Source organism: Pygocentrus nattereri, chromosome 1, assembly GCF_015220715.1.
Source record: "Pygocentrus nattereri isolate fPygNat1 chromosome 1, fPygNat1.pri, whole genome shotgun sequence".
Classification (NCBI taxonomy): Eukaryota; Metazoa; Chordata; class Actinopteri; order Characiformes; family Serrasalmidae; genus Pygocentrus; species Pygocentrus nattereri.
The window spans coordinates 49,863,314-49,886,402 of record NC_051211.1 but is presented as its reverse complement, the minus strand read 5'-3'; the positions used below and the strand labels follow the sequence as shown (position 1 = coordinate 49,886,402).

Sequence of the window (23,089 nt, the reverse complement as noted above, 5' to 3'; positions counted from 1 at the left end):
ATTCGGTCGAGGTTTAAAAACAGACATTCAGGTGATGTTTTTTAATTGGATTTCATGCTAAAACTTGAATATTGTTTGGAAATGATTGGGTTGGTTAGCTTGTTATCTGCTGACCTCAGGTTACTTGATTCAAAAGAGACTTTAATCGCTATGTTACTATGAATATAATATGTAGAGCAGATAAACTAATTATAACTCATTTCTGTTTCTGTGTGGAGTTTTGTAGTAGACAGCACCTTGCACGAAATGATCTGGTTTGTGTTCAGTAATTTTTGTTGATTTTTGTTAGGAAAACCCTGGAATGATTGCCTTTAGTCTTAATGTTTGTTGGATATCACGCCTTTGGGTGTGTAAGTTTGATTGTTGGTTACACTGTTTGGTGATCTTCTTGTACAATCGCAGCTTTTCAATTGAACGTTTCTTTCTGGCAGAGGATTAAATGTAGTGTCTTGTTCACACTGTCAGTTGGGCCTGTTTGGTGTGTCAGGTGGAGATTCACAAACAAATGTTCTGACAATCGCGCTTTGAAAGTAGCTAAAAAGTAGTGCGCTACTTTTCAAAAAGTAGCTAAAAAGTAGCCACTACTCTTTCTGGAAAAGTAGCTGAAGTGTGGTTAGCTACACATTTTGAGAAAGTAGCTACAAAGCAGCTAACTACTAATTTTTCAGTAGCCACCCCAACCCTGATAATGAGCCCCAGAGCATGAATGAGTTGGCTGATTTGAATGTTTGGTTCGTTGTAATGATCAGTTTGGTAGTTCTGTAAAATGCATCAAAATCCATTCAATACAAATGGTTAGTAACATTATCACAAACGACAGCTGCCAAAAGGAGTGAAGAACATGCCACTGCTTTAACCCCTTAACATTCAGTAACCTAAAAATAGCTCAACCTGTGTACTTTGAAGTCCCTGTGTTACTGTATAATAAGTGTTTGTGTATAATAAGCCTGGAAAGTTAAGGGGTTAATTCGAATTTTAAGGTGTTTTACACGCTATAGGGAGATTTTCAAGCCTACAGCAGTCTTTTTGCAGCTCAATCATTCTGCCTGAGACGATACGCTAACTTTATAAGCTGCATAATACATTCTTGTGTGAGGTAACCCATCTACTTTAGGCGGGTACGTTTCTGACAAGTCAACAATGGACACTTAAAAAAAAAAAAAAAAAGTAAGCTAATAATCAGCTAATGGCCAAGTAATATTTATAAGAATGGGATCAATGGCATGGGGAAAATTTGAGACGTTCTTCTCAAGGATACGTCAGAATACGTTTACGCACTTTTTTGATGACCATCTTGAGAGTCTAGACTCCCAGGCTGAGAACCACATGTTTAAAAACCGCATGGTTTTGAGAATGCATGATCATTTTTGCTTATAAAGAGTATAAGAGAAATAACATTGACCTAGAAATCTGGCATTTGCTGCATATGTATTTTCTTAACTATTATCTTTGCAAAATGATGTATATTTTTGAAGCATTGTTTCAAATGTTTAAAATTTTGTTTTAATAGTAAAGAAATGCCATTGAAAATATACCATTTCGCTCTTCTTGCCACTCTCTGAATGAGAAAATTGAAAATGGAGAATAAGCCATCTGACGGTCATTTTTGAGATATAATTACATTTTGCAGCTGATGTTTGAGGACATTTTAGTTATGTATGATATTTGAATGCTCAGCCCTACCATTATATCTATTATATTGACCATGCTTCTGAAACTGAGGTCATATAAGCTCCTGTTATGAGTCGGCCTGGTCATATTTGCAGACACTGTGGAGAAATTTCTTGCCTGCCCCATTTTTTGCACCATGCCTGTAAAGTACTACTAACAAATTTAGAAAAGCTTGAATAACTTGTTTGGAGTTTCGGCTGTGACTTGGAGCAGATTCGGAATCTAGTAGAAGCTGAGACTAGCATGAAGGAAGAGAGGGAATGGCTCTAACAATCAGGGTGAGGTAAATCTGCAAATTTGAGTTTTGTTTGGTTAAAACCGTGGAACTGAGCTGAGTTATGGCCTTAAGAAGCCTTGATCCACCACGCTTTGCCAAAATTGTGCCCAGATAATCCTTTTTTTATTAGAAAAACATTTCTTAAAAATGGATGTGCATCCACGAACAGGGCAAAATTGTCATAGTACGCAAGACGAATTAAGTTACACTAAAAAGGGTTTAAAAAAGAAATACACGATTAAAGGAAAAATGATAAGCTTAATTTATTCAAATGAAGAAGAAAAGGTAGTGAACTGTGGGACCCTCAAGGATACATCTCAGTACCTTTAGTCAGGGAATATAACTGAACCATAATCCACCGAAATGATCTTTTCTAAGTTGTATTGACTCCACACACCCCGCCTCGCCTCCAGGCTTTTATTCTGCTGTTCTGTTTTAAAACATTTGGTTATGAAAAGACACAAATACGAACTTTTCACCTGTGAAAAACTGATTTAAGCTTCACAATCAGGCCTTAAAACCACTGCTGTACCTTTGAGGGAACATTTACATTGTTTGTACCTTGATGAACAAAAAAACCTTTAGGAACTACCTTTAGTTCTAAAAGTGTAGCTAGTGAGTAATATTCATACGTCAGCCCCTCGCGTTCCTAACTAACTCCGATTGGTAACTCTGATTGGTACTTGGACAGATGTGGTCATTTACTCCAAATTTAGTTCCACCTGTCACTCCTCTGGGAAGGCTTTCCGGAAGGCTTAGGAGTGTGTTTATGGGAATCGTTGACCATTTATCCAGAAGCACATTTGTGAGGTCAGACACTGGTGCTTGGTTTTATACACCTGATATGGAACACCTGATTTGGGTGAGTGAATACTTTTGGCATATAGTGTGTCTAAAAAAATAATGATAGGAGTTCATGAAAACCATGAAAATGAGTACATGGGCTTTAAGTTAAGTTAAGTGATACTTTTTTGATCCCACAACCGGGGAAATTCCACCTCCGCATTTAACCCATCCGTGAAGTGAAACACCACATACACACTAGTGAACACACACACTAGGAGGCAGTGAGCACACTTGCCCGGAGCGGTGGGCAGCCCTATCCACGGCGCCCGGGGAGCAGTTGGGGGTTAGGTGTCTTGCTCAAGGACACCTCAGTCATGGACTGTCGGCCCTGGGGATCGAACCGGCAACCTTCCGGTCACAGGGCCAGTTCCCTAACCTCCAGCCCACGACTGCCCCTTTAATAATGAATCTAAAATTTGAATAGTTCACATACAGACAAGGGAAAAATACAAATGTTTTTTCTGATCCCATCTGAGAGCCCTATGTACACATTTGCATACATGTGATTTACCTCCGCCTCTATTCAGTCTGTTCCCGATACCCATTGTTGTGTTGTGTTTGCATTATTAGCTATTAAAGGTCGTGCATATATACTTTCCATAATGGAACAGTGCACAGTGGATCTTCATTGTACTTAATTTATTACCCTATACACCTGCATAAACCGCTAGTACAGCCCATTTAGATTTGATTGTGGGAGCCCTGCATGATGGTGAAAGGTCTCTGCTTGTTCTCGCCTAGTTTTCCCCATAAAGGCATGAAACATTGACATTTATGTGGAAAGAGCATTTTAACCTCGGTTCTGTAAAGTAGGTTTTGGTGGGCCGCAGCTAAATTGGAAAGCCAGCGCCCACATAAATGTGCCATCAGCAAGGCCTAAATCACCATTATAGTGTGATTATAATTTGAATGATTTGAACCGGCGACACCTACCATGAAATGAAAACGTCCTTCCACGATTTTAAAGTACAAGCACGATTTTTAACGCAGCTTCCAGTGACATTTATGTCATTTAAACCCCATTATCCATGGTCTGTTTTCTCTCATGCTTTCTCTTTTAACTCGAAGCACTTAGCCACGCGTAGCCATTTTAGCATGGCTTTCTTTGTTGAGCGAGTCAATTGAAGCCTCTTTTTTTATTTCCTTTGGATGTCTATTGCCGAGTCCATTTCCTGGCTATGTATTATTATTCCTGGTACCAGCATGAGTTCTTGTTAATATCATTTGTGTTTGTCAAATTGCGTTTGCAGAGCTATTAAAAATGCTATATTTGAGACTTTTGTTGTAATGTCTTTGTCTGTGTTTCATACAGCATAGTGCAAAAGTCAGAGACCACATGTAATTTATTTCATTTCCAGTCAAAACAGCCATTAAGTATAAGTTAAGTCATTTTTCAGCTTTTTAAATATCATTTTACAGTATTTAGTGTGTCACTCCTTTCCCTTTATTACAGCTTCCATTCTTTTCAGGAGACTCACTTTCAGTTTTACGAAGAAATCCGCAGCCACAGCTCCAAAGTTCAGTCTTAGAAGTTGGTTGTATCTTCTGCTTCTTATGGTCCAAATAATCCCAAACACATTCAGTGACGTTGAAGTCTGGACTGGGGTGGTCAGTCCGTTGTTCAGGCAACACCAGCCGTTTCTTTGTTTGATGTGTCTGTCTCCTTTTCTCAGTGAGGCTTCGTGACACATCCTTTCAGGCTCCTAGGGCTGAGTGGTCTTCTCACAGTGGACGGATGTGACAGAAACACCTGTGGATTTTTTCAGATCTGAAGCAGCTTGATTTTCTCCTCTCTAACACAGGCTGTGTTTACATGCAAAGACCTTTGTCAATACGGTTAATACATTCCAGTTATAGATTAACACTGAAGTGTTTATTCTCATTCTACTCAACAACCTGATGGAAAACCTCTGTTTACATGCTCACTACGGGTAATCTGATCCAAAATTATGCACGTGCCAATTAGTGCAGACGTTACCATGACAATGAACATCATGAGTCCAGTCTACATGAGACAAGCAGCAGTGAGCAGCACTTGTGTTTTTAATTACTTTAAAATGATGTCAGACTCAGGAAAACGTATTTCGGATGTCCTTATTAAAGAAGGCCGAGGGGTACACGTTGTGTTCTGAGACACATAAGCTGGATGTCCGTCCCACTGCCGTCTTTTAAAGCTCAGAGCATTCACTATGACGCAATGCACATGCAGAACGTACTTAAAGTTTCTGATTGGAGTTGGAATTCAGATGCAGGAGTTTACATGGTTATTATTCTTCTATATAACAGATTATTTGCCTATTTAACAGATTACCTACCTCGTTCAATTGGATAGAAACTGTATACTGAATGGCCTCAATCAAACTAGACTGTTCCTTATTGCAAGTGGATTAATCTTCTCAAAAATAACCCCTTCAGGCATTTGAGATGCACATGAGAAAGAAATGTACAGGATCATGTTTGTGTTTATGTGAATGTGAGTATTTCTTTAAAAGGGAGTATGATCAGTATAATGTTGTTCCCAAAGAAGCAACATTGTACTGGTGTAAATGTGATGACAATAGCAGAGAATTCACTCACATCCTTGGAAGAAACGTCCTTCACCAAGTTTTGACTGAGTTGAAAACTGTTTCAATGCACTTGTAAGGGGTCCTTAGAGAGATCCCTTAATCCACAAACCTCACATATTTAAGCTCTACATTTAGTTTTCATGCTTTTTTTTCCTGACATTAAAAAAATGAATAACTTGCACTTAAAGGTTTTTTGTTTGAAAACGGTAATTCTTTTTTTTTTTTACTTCTCCTAATGGCTTTTACTGAGAATTAAGTAAATTAAAATGGGTCTCTGATTTTTCACAGTACGGTAACTCTTGGATGCATTTCACTAACATTTTTGCATCTGTCAGACTTTTTAATCTGCTGACCGTAAAAAATGTAGCATTGGTTTGTAAGTGACACTCTCCAGTTTAAGGGTCTATAAATGTGAGAGGGAAATGGCAAATCCTTCCACAATAGGTTGTCTCTTTCTCTCTTCCTCTCTATCTCTCTCCTTCACCCACTTTCCGGATGCTTGTTTATCATCACTCAAGGCTGCTGCTGGCTGTAACAATTTATTACTGCAGATCTGGACAGCACTCCGTTCTACTTAGCGGTGTCACAGGGAGGAGAAAGGGAGTGCGAGTGTGTGTGTGTGTGTGTGTGTGTGTGTGTGTGTGTGTGTGTGTGTGTGTGTGTGTGTGTGTGTGTGTGTGTGTGTGAGAGAGAGAGAGAAAAATAAGAGAGGTGGAAAAAGATGAAGACATTAAGGCCTGGAGGGGAGTGTGCATACCGACACTTTTGTACCTGCCATCTCTGGAGCGATAACTGTCAGTACACTCTGTCTGACAGAAATGGCTCTGTTGAGCAGCTTTGACAGAAATTGCTTTTCTGTGCAGGTATCGGCGGAAACCTAGTGGCCATCCAGTCCAGCCGAATCTCCACACACCTGCACTTCCACAGCTCCCCTGGAGAAGTACCAGACGAAGCCAAGGGCTGCTACTACCCATGCCGCACCTTCTGCGGCTCAGGTGAGTCCACGCAGGACTGCACCACCTCACCGAAGTAATTTTGTGGCATTTTGAAGCTGATGACTTCTGAGTTTCAGAAGCTCACCATTTCAGATTGGCAGATTTGATGCTTTTTAGGTAGGGGTATCAAAAGAGTTCTCTCCAGGCTGCATCTCTGCAGAGATTAGTGTTTCCCCTCTTCTAAAACACTGACTTGGGTTCATGAAGGCCTTGCTGATTAGCTGATTACATTAACAGGTGTTTAATTTGGATCAGTGCCTAAACTCTGACACCCCTGCTTTAAGAAAGTGATACTGTTGTGTACACAGTGTTCGACATTTTATTCTTGTATTCTCATTAGTGTTTGACGCTTTAAGAGTGGGCGTGGCCTTCATGTCTTAAAATGAAAAGGAGCAAATTAAGCACTTCACTGCTTTTGAAGGAAGCTAGATGCATGTACTTTTTAAACAGTTTACAGATTTTCAGAGAGTATGCCAAAACAAGGGGATGCAGAGATGCATGGTTGTTTGCTGCTGACAATCCTGAAAATAAGCTACTGTTTGTACTGTAGAGCAACATTGGAACAGTATCTCCACACCGAAGTGAATTTTGGAAATTTTAACTCGTACTTACCTGGCAGAAAAATGTGATATTAATCCTGTATAGAGGTGGGCATTACATTTAGGGTGTTTTCACACCTGAAAATCCGGACCAGGTTTAATGTTTTTGTTACACTGTATACATTTGATCGGGTTAGTTTTGGTTTCACGTTGACACGTTGAGCGTACTAATGAACTTTGCACGAGGTATCTACATCCTGTCATCATTGTGGGCTGCGTCTCCTTGTACTTAACATTGATTAGTTCGTAGAGGAGCGTGTGTCTGACCTTGGTCTAATTCCATTTGAACGCAGATAAATTAATATCATTATTCTCAGAAAAGGTGGTGTATGTTTTGGCATTTTTATGCATTTTTTCAAGTTGAAAAAATGTGTTTGTAAGTCTGATCCATCCAAAAAAGTGTTTTCGCACTACAAATGAACTGAACCATGATTCTGTTTGATCTGGACCAAGAACACCTCTTTTGGTTGGACCAAATTTTGGGCTTTCATTCTGGACCATGGTCCAGGGCAACCTCACACCTGCTGTTTTGGTTTGGTTCAAACTGAAAAGTCCGAACCTTTACTCTGTTACATGTACTCAAATTTGTGCTTTCCTAAGTGTTTTAGAAAAGCTGTTACAAGAAGATGTAATATAGCCTTACATAGTGAAATTTTGAATTGTTTAGAATTTTGAATGTTTGAAATTTTGAAACTTTTTGGAATATGATTTGTTTTATTAAATACTTTTACAAATACAGTAAAAACTGTCACATTTAAATGTTCAACATCACATTTAAAGACTCCACTGCATTCCATCATGGTTCTGTTTAATCAGGAGGCAGCAGGGCACAATTTAAGAGATAAAAAAAAAAACTTCTTGTACTTGCAAACCATTTCAGTACCCTTTGATACCCTTCAAAGTAAAGCTACAATAAATAAAAATATTAAACTTTTAACTCGGCTACACCAGTTATTTAGCCTGCTGCAGATCTCCTTTCTTTGCAGACACTGCACGGTCACTCTTCTTACATGATTTACTGTCACTCTCATCTTTGTAACTGTCCCCTTGCATTGCTTGCAAGCTACTGTTATCCATCCATCCATCCATCCATCCATCCATTATCTTCCGCTTCTCCGGGGTTCGGGTCACGGGGGCAGCATCCTAAGCAATGAAGCCCAGACCTCCCTTTCCCCAGCCACTTCCACTAGCTCTCCAAGGGGGATTCCGAGGCGCTCCCAGGCCAACTGGGCGATATAGTCATGCCAGCGTGTCCTGGGTCTTCCCCGGGGTCTCCTCCCAGGTGGACTTTCCTGTGACACCTCCCGAGGGAGGCGTCCAGGAGGCATCCTAACCAGATGCCCGAACCACCTCAACTGGCTCCTCTCAATGTGAAGAAGCAGCGGCTCTACTCCGAGTCCCTCCAGGATGATCGAACTTCTCACCCTATCTCTAAGGGAGAGTCCAGACACCCTGCGGAGGAAACTCATTTCGGCCGCTTGTATTCGCGATCTCGTTCTTTCGGTCAGTACCCAAAGCTCATGACCATAGGTGAGGGTGGGAACGTAGATCGACCGGTAAATCGAGAGCCTTGCCTTATGGCTCAGCTCTTTCTTTACCACAACAGACCGGTAAAGAGCCCGCATCACTGCTGACCCAGCACCAATCCGCCTGTCAATCTCCCGCTCCCTTGTACCATCACTCGTGAACAAGAACCCGAGATACTTGAACTCCTCCACTTGAGGCAAGAGCTCATCCCCGACCCAGAGAGGGCTCTCCACCCTTTTCCCCCTGGCATGCTACTGTTAGCTGGATTGAAATATATCTGGGCTACAGTCTTCACTCTTGTGTGTTTCAACAAAGTGACTCGGTCATTCAGTGAGTGACTGACTAAAAAATGCCTCTTGTAGGCCGGCCCAAGGAGGTCGTCACTGACGTTTCAGCATTGATAGCGATAGTAATTGATCCCTACCACATAAGCTTCCATTATGCATGCATATCAAAGCTCAAGAGACTGGGGCTCTGGATGGATTTAGCTCTGCAGCCATATAAAGTGTCTTGCAGAGTTTGTTTAATATTATTGTTATTTAATTTACCGGAAGGAACCTGCTAGTCTGAATGCTAAAGAAACATGAGAGGACAGTTTGTGCGTATTTCTGCTTGGCTATCAGGTAGTGTTTGCATCCTGGCTGCCTTGAATTGTAAATGTAGCGATGACTCATGATGGTGCCGGCGAAGACAATGCCGACTGCAACCTCACTGGAAATGCTGATCCCCACTCAGTCTCTTGCATTACAGTAGACAGTGAAGGACTACACAAGGTTGGACAAGAGGTGGAGAAAGCACAGACCTTGCAGATGCATATGATTAAGTGTGTGCATTAGTCGTAATGGAGTACGTGTTTAACATAGAGACAGAGTGAGATTGAGATTGGGATTGTAGAACCATGTCCAGGATAAACAATGGGAGCGAAAAGCCAGTGGAGCAGCACAGAGCTGGCAGCTTTGATGCTTTTAGCACACTGTTCCCTTCTGTTTGTTCGGGGAGGGGGGAGGGGGGTGATGGAGCTGAGTACAGATGTCCAGATACACACACACACTCACACACACACGCACACACACAGGGCGCAGCGCCCACTGCCAGGCTGGCATTGCCATCTGGAGGGAGAGGCGTAAATCCTCACATATCTCTGAGGTGTCTGAGCTCTCTGCGACTCGGCCCAGTTTGAAGTCTGTGGAAGGCAGAGCCGGAATACACCAACAAATGGTGTGTAATGCAGGTTTTCTGTGTGCACACTAAACCAGCACCCAAATATATTAATAATGAGCGTACAGTATTGTGAGAGAGTCTTAGATGACTGAGCAAATTATTTGCATCCATTTTTCTTGGCATTAATTGTGTTTTTGCTTGTAAAATTTCCAATATGATATTATGATAAATGTAAACACACATATATACAGTAAAAAGTGATGAAACCCCCCCCCCCCCAAAACCTTGATGTGAGAATTTGCCCCCCCGTCATCACTTCAATGTGTTAAAGGCCTCATATTGTGGAAACAGAATTTTCCCATTTTTTATACTATGTCAAACTATTGGATTAAAAGTATGTTTCTGCGGTGTCATGAAAGCCAATACATTCAGATATATCGTAGATATACGGCAGTTTAGCCCCGCACAGTCATACTGAAGGCATAAGAAGTGTTTCAGGCTGAACTCCTATTTAAATGAAGAACTAAAACAGAGAAGCCAATCAGAATAGAGCTCATTTACATATGCCAGTCTTGAAGCCGCAGTAAAAAATTGGCCTGTTTAATTGTAAGGCATGAAGAGAGGTTGGAAAATGTGCATGTAAAATTGAATTATGACTCTTTTTGGAGGCGTAATAAATACTCTTAATACTTTGAGTGGGGCTTTAGGAAAAAACAAGGAAAATACAGGATGCAGGCTCGTTAATTACAACAGCTATACATGTTGAAGAGCCGAACAACCCATTAGATGATAACTACGGATAGGAATGGGTTGCCAAAATGAGACGTTTGGAAATACTATTTGTTTTTACTGGGTTTTTCTGACCAACCACCGGAAAGATAAATAGCTTTTTAAATCAAAGTTTCTCGGGTGACGAACTTTTTACGCAGTGCTGTATGTAGTTTTACTACAGGTTTCATTAATTTTTCATTTTAAGTGGAAATTATTGTTTGAATAGATGTTTTTGCCATGGTTTTCTTCAACCCTCCAACACTCAAGCCGAGTGTCACCTGTGTTGGCAGTTCCAGCTGTGTCTGTATATGCTAATCTCACCTTGTGTCTGTTTCTGTCTCTTTAACAGGAGCCAATCACAGATCAGCACAGGTGCTGCTCCTGTTGGTAATCCCGGGTCATGTGATCTTCCTGTACACTATTCACTTGATGAAGAGTGGCCACACCACACTGACACCCATCTTCATGGCCGTTTACCTGGCTGCTGCGCTGCTACAGGTCAGCCACTGTTTCATGCTGTCCAGCTCACACTGAAAAGAGCACATATACGATGGGCCTGTAGTAGAGATGTAACAATACAGCTCATCATATTGTATCAAATAGTATCACAGTGTATTGTGTGTTGTGCTGCTGTGTTGTGACTAACTAACCGGTTAGAGGCCAGTGTGTTAGCCTGGGGCTAACATATTAGTTTGTGGCATTAAATAGGGAGCACAACATTTGCTTCATCACCCATTAGGTAGCTCTGTTTTTTTCTGTCTCTCAGCACTTTGAGGGCTAAATGAGTGTCATCTTCCTCACCTGATTGATCACGTTTCTCTTTGTTTAAACATTTTTTGCCATTTTAATATAATTCACTAACTTGCTTCAGTATTTTTCAGATTTCTCAATAGAGAAATTTATTTAGACTTCAGCTTTTTAAGAGTTAATCTTTAACTTTGTTCAGTTATTCATTTAAGTTTGTCACGTTATTGCCATTTTCTCCTGGCTTTATGATAAATGTTTTGTTTAAAGCAGTAATAACTAAACCTTTAACTCTGAAAATATTCTCGCTTGAATGTAGTCCATCAGCCAAGCCATGTTTGGTGTCTGAGATGTGTTCTGTTTCATAGTTAGTCCAGTTTTATAGGTAACTATGTGCTATACAGTGCCAGAAACTACATAAGCAGGTCTACTTGATGTTGCTTAACAATTCAACTGTGGCAAATGTACAGTGATTTAGGCATGCACTGTGATAATTGGTGTAGTTTGGCTAATTGATGATTTAGGTTTTATGTTTCCAGTGTATGTTGGCTATATTAGCCTCAAATCTCCAGTGCAAAACTGAAGAAGACACTTCAGACTCCCAACTTTTCTTGGCTTATCAGCAACATGTGGGCTAAGGGCAAATATATAATAATAAAAAAAAATTTGGCTGAAAACATCTGCATGGGGTCCCCAAAATGGGATTGGGACCTACCGCATAATAGTCAATAACTGTAAAAATCGTATCTTTTCAAGTAAAATTATCTTAAATATACTCAGTAAATCTAATATTTATCCTGTTTAGATTATTTTAAGCTTCATATAAGATTATTTTACTTATTTCTAGACATTTTGTGCTTGTTTTAGGTCATTTTTATTTGAGTAAATTGATTTCACCATACTGGCAGATAATTTTGCTGGTTTCAAGCACATTTCTTAAAACAAGCTAAATTAACTGCCAGTACAGTGAGATAATTTTACTTAATAAAATTACTTAAAACAAGTAAAAAAAATGTCTAAAGATAAATTAATCTTAATCTAAACTTGCAACAACCTCAACAGGAGAAATATTAGATTTATTGACTTTATTTACTTGACGGGGGAGCGTTTGTTGCAGTGTTGACCTGAAGGTTAGTTTTGTTCAACAGGTGTGCATACATGCTTGTTTGTGTAGGTCTGATCATTCAGCAAGTTTTCCCTGAACTATTTTGATCATAATTGACCTCTATTAGGGCATACCTGTGGTCACCCACGTATCTGTGAGTGCATTCATGGGTCGGCATGCATTAGTATGCCGTGAGCGTGTGGAATGTTTGGTATTTTCAGCCTGTGTGTTTGTCTGTGATCTCTGTTTATTTTGGTTAAAACGTGTCTGCTCACATAAATAAGAACTTTAAATAAACAATCAGTTCATTATCCTGGCTCACAATGAGGCCAATAACCCACCACATGCCCGTTAAATTCTTGTGCGGCAGGTCTGTAGGGACTTCAGTGAGCTCAAGGTAATTCTGACCACAGCAATAGGCTTTCAGATGAACGAATGTCCATGTGGACCTGCTGCACACGAATGTGAGGGAAATAGAGTATAGTTGGCTCCAGATTAGGCTGCATGTCAGTGCAGTGAATGAAACATGGTGCAAACTGTATGTGAGAAGGTGAACATGTTTGACTTATTGATGGTTTAAACTGATCAGGCAAAACATTCTGACCACCTCCTCGTTTCTACACTCATTGTCAATTTTATCAGCTCCACTTACTGTATAGCTGCACTTTGTAGTTCTACAGTTACAGACTGTAGTCCATCTGTTTCTCTGATACTCTGTTAGCCACTTTTACCCTGTTCTTTAGTGCTCAGGACCCCCACAGACTCTTACAGAGCAGGTACTATTTGGGTGGTGGATCATTCTCAGCACTGCAGTAACACTGAAGTGGTGGTGGTGTGTTAGTGTGTGTTCTGCTGGTACGAGTGGATCAGAAAGTAACATTTCCCACAATGTTTTGTAAATCTGGGGCTGGATTTACAAAAGCTTTTATAAGAAGAAAACGTACAGAGCCTCTTCAGACAAACACTAAGAAGTTTATAAGTATGTTTTTAAATGCAGTTCTCCTTAGAAATAAATAAATAAATAAAAAAAAATCCAAGTATTCTCTTAATAATTTCTTCAAAAAAAAGTGGTTGTTTTCGTTTGTCAAGTAGATCAATATCATGTCACATTGTGCAGTTTAACAGAAATGATGCCATGACGGAAAAACAAAGTCAAACAAAATATTTTTAAAATTATCACACAAGAACTAGAAGTGATGGGTGAGGAAACAACCAACAGGAAACATCCTTCTTGGTTTATTTTAACAACCGCATGCTGTGAAACTCAATGAAAGTTAGTTTAAGAGGTTTACCTTGTTGGTTGTAAGATTAAGAAAATATGTCTGAGCACATTTTTTTTGAAGAATAACTTGCTCTGATTACTGTTCTTAAGAAAAAAGCTGAGACAGAAATGGAGAAATTTTCAAAGGTTTTTTCGAACTTTTTTCTTAAGTATGTTGTTACGAAAAAAAAAAAGCACAAGATTTTCTTTTTTAAGACACTTTTGTGAATGGTAGAAGAATCATCTGGGCAGATCCAGTGCCTTCGCGCTTCCTTTCGTATTTATCTTGTTCACCGTTTGTCTTTAGCCCCTTCTCACCATAATAACAGCCTAATGATTTAGTAATTAAATGATTTTTCTGTCCAGATCTGAGGCTCTAAAGCTCTAAAGCTCTAAAGCTGCATGCTTCAAAAGTCTGGCTAAGCTCATAAGGCATAAACGTCAGCTCAAATTTATCTACTCAGCCTGAGAAGGAAGCCGGACACAGTTTGCAATTGTTGAAGGTTTGCGATTGTTTGTCTTGTTGTATGCATGTCAGGTGCCTGGAGAGCGGCGACTGACCTCTGACCCATACGCTCTGACCTTTACATTGCTAAAGTAGCATGACATACAAGCAGAATTTCAGAGGGAAACCTGATTGGTTCTTGTGTTAATGAAGCCCTGGCACACAGTTGTGAAGAGTTGAGTGAGCGTGTGCACAGGGCCCATTAGTGACCAGAGAGGGAGCATCAGAGATGGCAGGGACAGAGGAAACACTGTTCCATCAATGGCCTGGGAAAGTGCTTGAGTGGCAGAGGCCACACAAAGAGCTACAACTGCGGTGATTTTATATTTCACACACACACACACGGTGCACATGCAGCATATGACTGTACTTGACCATAAGCCAGGGGTGTGCAAACATTTTTCAAAGAGGGCCACGCCGTACCGCGTCAAAACACCTGAGGGGTGAAATATGATTCACAGATGATTCAAAATATCGACACATGGAATTGCTCTCTGTGATCTACTGTGTTTCCTATCAATGTATAAAAGATGCACAAAAAGACGATTTGTTCAGAACAGTTTGGATCGATAAGTTCTTATAATAAATTGTTTAAGAGCAGCAGTGCAACATGTCTAATGTACAGGGTGATTTGAAAAGATTCATCTGATTTATTTCACTTCTAAATCCTTACAGAACAGTGCAGTGAACTGTAAATGGTTTAAGGAGCGTAAAGTTTATTACGTGATTTTACAGGTGCTCAGTATGAACCTCCTCCAGCTGTACAGACGACATCAACGCCATAGTCAAATTTACCCCATGCTGGATCAAGCATGTCGGGTTATTGAAGTGAAAAACACAAAACGCTTCCCTCTCAGGGGTTGCATCTCCTTGCAGACTCAAGGGAGCCATCTACTGGTGACAGTCGGAAACTCCCTCTTTCAATTGGTATGTGATTGGTTCCTAGGCTCTTCTCAATTGTAAAAATGTGGCGCTTTAGCTTTTATCGGATGAATCTTTTTGGATCACCCTGCATTAATCATATTTCTGTTTAAGTGTTTTCTTGTTGAAAAGTGTAATTTGTGAAACAAATTGAACAAAAATCTATAAATATTTGGTTTTGTCAGATAAATGCAACATAGTCACGTTGTGGTTCAACCTTAAAAGGTTAATGTTTACTGAACGACTGAATTTGCTCTGATGAGAAGTTTTCCATCTCACCAGTTCTCAGTATTAAGTTTAAGCTTTATGCCTGTAGTTTTGACTAAATGTTGTTCAGTAAATGAAGCTGCAGGTCAGCTGGTCAGCTGCCACCATCAGGTGAAAGGAAGAACTGCAGCATACTGACTGGCAGGCTGCTTATGATACATTGTAAAACAGAAACCGGGGGCCAGTTAAAATCTTTCCATGGGACACATTTGGTCCTGGGGCCAGACTTTGGACACCCCTGTTGTACTGCTACATGTAGACATTCTGGTTCAAGGCGAAACTCTGTTTCTTTGCTCATAACTAGAAACCGAGCAAGTGCATATTTGTTTTTGTACATTTTGAGGATGACAGCGTCCCATATTAGGAATCTATAAAGCGTGATCCATTCATTTATTCATCTGCGAAGGCAAAATAATCTTGGTTACTAAGCTTAAGGTTAGGTTTGGGTTTAGGGTTAGACTTCTTATTGGTTTCATTCCACAATGCTTTCCAAAATGTTCCATATCCATGTAACAACATGGGGTTTGAAAAGAATACACACTGGCAAATAATGCAGTCAGTCAAAAAAACACGTTTGTTTCTTTAATAAAGGTTTCATTAATCATAACTCATATGGGACACAGTATTATTATTAGTACATATAGATGCTTCCATGTATAGTACATACATAGCATATTGGGTAACACCTTATATGAAGGACGCCTACATAGGGACTACATAACACTCACACAAGCGCTGAATAAATATTTATAAAGCAATATTTGAGCATCATTCACATGAAATGGAACTGAGGTCTAGTTTAGAGGTTCTGTTAGTCCTGTATAGTTGTACATGAGTTAAAGCACAACACTATAATGTCAATACAATGTCATTTACTTTGGCGTATGGGTGGTGTCTCGATTACTGACATAAGATGTTCTCATGTACTCAAGTATTGCTTTATTAATATTTTATTCAGTGCTTATGCATGTGTTATGATGACCTTATGTAGGTAGCCTTCAAAGACAGTGTTACCAAACATGGTACCTGCAAAAAACCTTCAGAGGAAGGATAAACATTCGTAACATACAGTAGAAGTTGTTGTAAAAATGTGGTATTACAAGGAGTTTTGGATGATTGTTTTGGCTCATTAATCATAAAAGTTTCACACAAAGGAATTAGCTGATATTTTAAGTTTATGCCAACAAATTCTGTGATGTAAACATTTATTTACTCAAAAACAGTAAACATTAATATGAAAGCATCAAATAAAACTTGATGAACAGTCACATTAATAAAAAACAAAGACAAATAATATATTATAAATTATAAATTTATATATAATATATAATCTGGTGTGGTAGTGGTGGATTTGGTGCAGTGAGTTGCTGGATGCATTGAGGAGAAATCCAGAAGCACATGTAAGAGAGATTATATGGGTTTAAACGATTTGCTTATTTTCATGTTTGCACAGTAGTGTGTATATAATGCATATGGGACATATATGTGGGTCCTTCCATACACAGATTACATATATAGAGAGACAGACTGACAGACAAGGCTGAGGGGTTGAGAGAGTAGATCCCTTTAGAGTAGAGAGGACGTTTTCCGTCGTTAGTCCACCACTATTTGTGTGTGTGGTGTGTGTATATGTGTGTGTGTTATGTACAGTCCTCTCTGACTGCCCTCCCTGTCTTCTTGAGGTATGGAAAGTGTGTGTGTGTGTGTGTGTGTGTGTGTGTGTGTGTGTGTGTGTGTGTGTGTGTGTGTGTGTGTGCGTGTTTGCGTGTTTGCGGAGGGCGGGAACTACAACCCTAATCCTGTTAGTTCCCCCCAAAATTGCGTACATTAGCAAACCATCCTTTTTAAATAGGCCTGAGGACTCTGGCTGGGCTTCTTCTCACTGTAGCAAAACACTCACGCGTATCATTACTCTCACAAGAAATCAAACATATTTCAGCCAAAATCTTTTCAACTAATCCTTTCTAGACTTTTGTTTGACTTATTTATTTTTTTCTCACTAAAATCAAACAGCCAAAAATGCACAAAGATGTCTTTTTTAGGGCACCAACAACATCTTAAAGATCATAAAGAGTGCAGAGAAACTGAAAAAGAAGGAGCTAGTTCACTGTGCTAATAATACCAGTGTTTATTATTCATGATGTTATTAAGAGTATTAAATATTAATATTAGCATTGTAATTATACATTATTACTAAGAAGAGCACTGAAGTTTCAGCTACCAAAATGTTTCACCCCAAAACAGTCAAAAGTGACCAGAAAAGTGTGGCTGAAAAATCCCGAAAGATTGAGACTGTCAACTTTAGAAAGTCTGTTTTATGGTGTTTTGGTTTGCCAGCTCAGGTTCATCCTTTTGAATGAACTGATTTGATCAAAAATACCACAGCTTTTCTTCTTTAGCTGAATTGGGCAAATCTGCTTTTAGCTGGATCTGCTTTAACTGGAGTTTATTACAGGAATATCTATTTACTCCACTCGCTTGTGTCACTCGATCATTCTAAACTTTTCATCAACTGTACTAGATTTGTTTTCATGATCATTTTTGGGGGCTCCTGAGTGGTGCTACCGTCTAAGTGTTGGCCCTATAATCAGGAGATCATGAGTTCGATCCCTGGTGACGCTACACCTGTCCGTAGCCGGGAGTTCAAACGAGCACAATTAGTCTCACTCTCTGGGTGGATAGGATGGCCCTCCTTGCCCCCCCCCCCATCAATAAGCGTGATGCTAGTCAATGCAAGCATCTGATAGTGGGCGTAACAGAACTGGATATTAGTGTTCTTCTCCAAGTGCGTTCAGCTGTCCAATGACGTTGCATGAGCAGCAGTATGAAAAGATGCGGTGGTGCTTCACAGGTCTCCTGTGTTAGCCTTCACCCTCCTAGCACTGATGGTATCATATGATTGGGGGAGTCCTGACTAGTGGTTGGAATTAAAGACGACAAAAAAAATAAATGGTCTCATTTTATTTCTTTGCTTTTACTGTTGCTTTTTTTCTTTTCAGTCCCTTGTTCTTTGTATAATGGTCGGCTTCATCGTAAATGAGGGACACGCTCAGTGTATAAAATTTAAACTTCTCAGTTTTAGTTTTGGGCTGAATACGTCCCGAATTTCAGTTTTGGACAAGAATCTAAAATAATACAGTTATAATATATGTAGCATGTTTTTGGAGACGGAGACCCAGTGTGTTGGACGTGGTCACTGATTAAAAACTTAATATCGTAATACTCATAATCTTCACATTTCTTCACACAGGCACAGCTAATTGCCCATGAAATGCCTACTTATTTATTGCCCCCTTCAACTGAACAGACTTGGAAAGCTACTTGGTGAGCAAATGGCTTTTTAACTTGCTCTGTCCTCTGATGGACTGACCTTAATGCAGACTAAATGAAATCGGCGGCCCCGGTTAGCTGTAGCGCCAGGTCTACCGCAGCCTGCAGCTTTCCAGAGAGAGTTTCACACCGGCCTGTCACCCTGATTAATGCGCTGCCTTCATTTTTATTTCACCTAAATGAAAGTCATTCACACACACAAACACACACGGCTGTGCACACACACACACACTTGCTGAGGAAACTTAACTAAGTCTGCAGAAAGAACTGCACAGGCTCGAAATGGGAAGCACACTTGATTACAGATGCTCTGTAAGATGTTAGAAATAAAAATGCACCCTGAATACCTTTGTGTACACCTTGATAGATGGCCGGATTGTTTAATGATGTGGAATCGGCTTTGAAAGTGAGCGCTGAGTGGTTGTGTGGTGGTTGGCGTGTAATTAGCTGGATTAGATGAATCGTTTTGCAGCCGCAGTGCTGTGAAGTGGAGATCTGAAGTGATTTTGCCCATTATCCTATTCATCTCACACACCAATACCAGGCTTCAAAACTCAAAGTGAGTGTTTCTTTCACTTCAGAGCTCTCTGTTCATTGGGATTACTCTCTCTCTCTCTCCCTCCTGCACACACACAAATCTGCGCTGTGGCAAATAGGCTTAATTAGAGCAAGAGAAGCTGAGTTTCCAGAAGTTCACACAGAGATGCTGAACCGAGCTCAACTTGTGTTAATTGTGTGTTGCTGCCTGTGTCACTTTCCCGGCTCCAGCAGCTTCCCTGAAGTCTAGGTGCCGGCGGCAGAGATTTGGAATACTTAACAGTGGTCGCTTCCTGCTCAGCCTCCTAATTTTACACTCTTTGCTCTTCTGTCTTGTGTGCACATAGATACATAGATAGAAAATTTATTAATCCTAAAGGAAACTGCTGGGTTACAGCAGCAGCAAGGTAAGGAAGTGTGCAAATCACACATACAGTATCTCACAAATGTGAGTACACCCCTCACATTCCTGCACATATTTTATTATATCTTTTCATTGGACGACACTATAGAAATGAAACTTGGATATAACATGGTGTAGTCATTTATACAGCTTGTATAGCAGTATATATTTACTGTCCTCTGAAAAGAACTCAACACACAGAAATTAATGTCTAAATCTCTGGCAACACAAATGAGTCCACCTCATAGTGAACAGGTCCATATTTTGTGTGACCACCATTATTATCTAGCACTGCCTGAACCCTCTTGGGCATGGAATTCACCAGAGCTGCGCAGGTTACTACTGGAATCCTCTTCCACTCCTCCATGATGACATCACAGAGCTGGTGGATGTTAGACACCTTGAGCTTCTCCTCCTTCCGCTTGAGGAGGCCCCGCAGGTGCTCAATTGGGTGTAGGTCTGGAGACATACTTGGTCAGTCCATCACCTTTACCTTCAGCAAGGCAGTTGTCATCTTGGAGGTGTGTTTGGGGTCATTATTGTATTGGAAAACTAACCTGTGGCGCAGTTTCTTAAGGGAGGGGATCATGCTCTGCTTCAGAATGTTGTAATTCATGTTTCCCTCAATGAACCACAGTTCCCCAGTGCCAGACCATGATGCTACCACCACCATGCTTGACTGTAGGCAAGAGACAGTTGTCTTGGTGCTCCTCACCACGGTGCCACCACGCATGCTGGACACCATCTGAGCCAAACAAGTTTATCTTGGCCTCATCAGACCACAGGACATGGTTTCAGTAATGCATGTTCTTAGACTGCTTGTCTTCAGCAAACTGTTTCTGGGCTTTCTTGTGCATCAGCTTCAGAAGAGGTTTCCTTCTGGGACAACGGTCATGCAGACTGAATGGATGCGTTGTGCGACGTATGGTCTGAACACTGACAGGCTGACTTCCCACTTCTTCAACCTCTGCAACGATGCTGGCAGCAGTTTCAGCAAAACCTGTCATGATCATTAAGTTTTAGTCAGTGATAAACTTTACTCACTGCCTTCTGGAGGCATTAACACTACCTTTATTACAGCTTCCATTCCTTTCAAAGGTACAACAGTGGTTGTAAGGTCCAGTTGTGAAACTCCAAGTTAAACCTATGTGTTTGTATTTTTTTCGTAACCTATTTTAAAATAGAACCATAGAATAAAAAGCCTGGAGATGAGACAGGGTGTGTGGAGTCGGTACAACTTATAATTTCAATGGATTATGGTACAGTTATGTTCCCTGGCAAAAGGTACTAAGATGTACCCTTGAGTCCCGTTTTGGACAGTTTTGTACCTTTATGTCTGAGAGTGTAGAACTGAGTTTCAGTTAAATGTTACAGTGGAAGGATGGACAGAAACACCTGTGAATGTTACAGATTAGATTTTCTCCTCTCTCTCAAAAGATGAAAGGTTCAAGTTCTGTTTATCTGATGGGGGCAGTTTTGGTGTCTACCAGGTATTACAGGTGGTTGTATCATTTTTTTGAACTCCAGTTTTTGAAGTATATCCTAAAAAAATGAAGAAGTTGCACTTAATGACTGTTCTGACTGGAAACTAAATAAGCGGCGGGTGGTCTCTGACTAGTACTGTATTTGTGATAATTTGGGTAAATTAAAGACGAATTAAATCAGCAAGTCAGATCTCTACAGATTACATTGTAGAACCTCACCCAGTAAAGCTGAACCAATGTAAACAGTGTTTTAAACACTATTATGGGTTTACAGATATGTATTTAAATGCAGATGAATATTTACCTGTTATATACCTTGATGTAGTCAGTAATGGGGTTTTAAAAAGTGCAGGTGAATATTATACACATGTGCGAGCTAACGCTAGGTGTAACCCAAACAGTAATAAGGTAATTGCAGACAACTGTTATCCAATAATGTGGCCAACAAATAGTGTGCTTGGGAATGTGATATTAAACATGAATATTTTCTGTTTCTTAGGTCTTCTTGTTGCTGTGTATAGCAGACTGGATGGTGCATTCCATGTGGAAGAGCGGGAAGGATCCGGACAGTTTCTCCATCCCCTACCTAACGGCGCTGGGTGACCTGCTCGGCACCGCCTTCCTGGCTCTCAGCTTCCACTTCCTCTGGATCATTGGAGACCAGGACAGCGATGTTGGCGACTAAGCTCAATTGCTTTGACCTGATGACGAAACTGTTACGTTTCAGCCAAAGCCGTGCTTGAATGGACTTAGCCAGCCACTGATTGGCGGACCGCCACTTTGCCTCATATGTTTGGCTTATAGATTAGAAGATTCGCAGAGTGGACCAATGAGAAGCCAAGGAGGCCGTAAAACATACCTGACATTCTTTTGTCAGTCAGTATATTTTATATGTTTATTTAAAGGACATTTAACATTATGCTTCAAGAGATTGGAAACCTTATTGGGTGCAATAAAATTTGTTGTAGCATCATTCCAAGGAGAGTTTAGGAGCCTCTAGACTCTCCACTCTGACTGGAAAGAAACAGGAGAGGCTTTACTGGCCTTTCAGGCTTCCTTAAATTTGTCCTCTCCATCCATTATTTTTTTTTTTCTCTGGACCCCTTGGTACCGCAGACCACAAATAAGAGGACACAGATGATATCAGATTATATAGCCTATTTATTTCCATGAAAGCTTGTTTAGTTGTGCTTCTATTCCTTCTTTTTTATGCATACTGCCTTCTTTTATTCTTCTTAGGTGGGCCGTACGCTTTCCATATTGATCGGTACGCTGTGTTTTGGTCTGTTGGGTCAGTGTAATGCTCGCTGTCCAGTGTTTACACCGTTCATGTGTGCTGTTTACATGTATGCAACCTTTAATGACACAGGACAGATGTGCCTGAGAAAGCTTGTATATGGGTAATGGGTCAGTATTTGTCTTTGTCTTAATTCTCCCTCACTTCTTTTCACACGGTTGTTCTGCAGTGCCATTAAGAATGTGTTTCTCTGATCTGGGCAGGCTTCACAGGAGGCAAATTCCATTTTATCTGTTTGTCTGAAGTTTTTTTTATACTCACAATAAATGTCCGGGATTTGTTTATGGTCACTTTCTGCCAGACAGTGCCTGACTCTTTTTCACTCTCCAGCAGCTACCCCAGAAAATAATGTCTTCTTTAAAAAAAAAACAACAACAACAGAAGATTTTTACTGATTTCACAATATTTGCTTGGAATGTCTTCCTCTGCTTTGAGGTTTTGAGGTGCAGAGTACTGTCCTACAAGGAACTTACAAGGCCAGTTATACTTTACTTCTTGCCTGCTTTATAAAGACATACTGGGAGTTTGTGTGTGTGTGTGTGTGTGTGTGTGTGTGTGTGTGTGTGTGTGTGTGTGTGTGTGTGTGTGTGTGTGTATTTACATTTTATGTCATTAATCCAGAGCAGCATGAACTCTATGGCCTTGAAGGAATGTAACATATAGAACAAGTCTAATAGAAAAGGGCACTGCAGAGCAGACTGGCCAGCCACACTTCAGACCTTGTTCCAGTACCACAAAAGGTGGTGCAGCAGTGAACTTATAAATGCAAGTGGTTTAGTAGACGCCTAACAAATTTACTTTCTAGAGGTCATAAGGGTTGA

At 40.3% G+C, this 23,089-nt stretch overlaps 1 protein-coding gene across 1 annotated transcript in view; it reads left to right on the top strand.

Moving 5' to 3' along the window:
• The window catches only part of slc41a2b (solute carrier family 41 member 2b), a 51,674-nt gene extending 29,111 nt beyond the window's left edge, over nucleotides 1–22,563 (top strand). The window contains exons 9-11 of the mRNA XM_017698902.2: nucleotides 6,225–6,356; nucleotides 10,764–10,912; nucleotides 21,471–22,563. Of these exons, the coding sequence (XP_017554391.1) occupies nucleotides 6,225–6,356; nucleotides 10,764–10,912; nucleotides 21,471–21,656 (467 nt within the window). The 3' untranslated portion in view covers nucleotides 21,657–22,563. The remainder of the gene's footprint in view (nucleotides 1–6,224; nucleotides 6,357–10,763; nucleotides 10,913–21,470) is intronic.
• The last annotated feature ends 526 nt before the right edge of the window (nucleotides 22,564–23,089 follow it).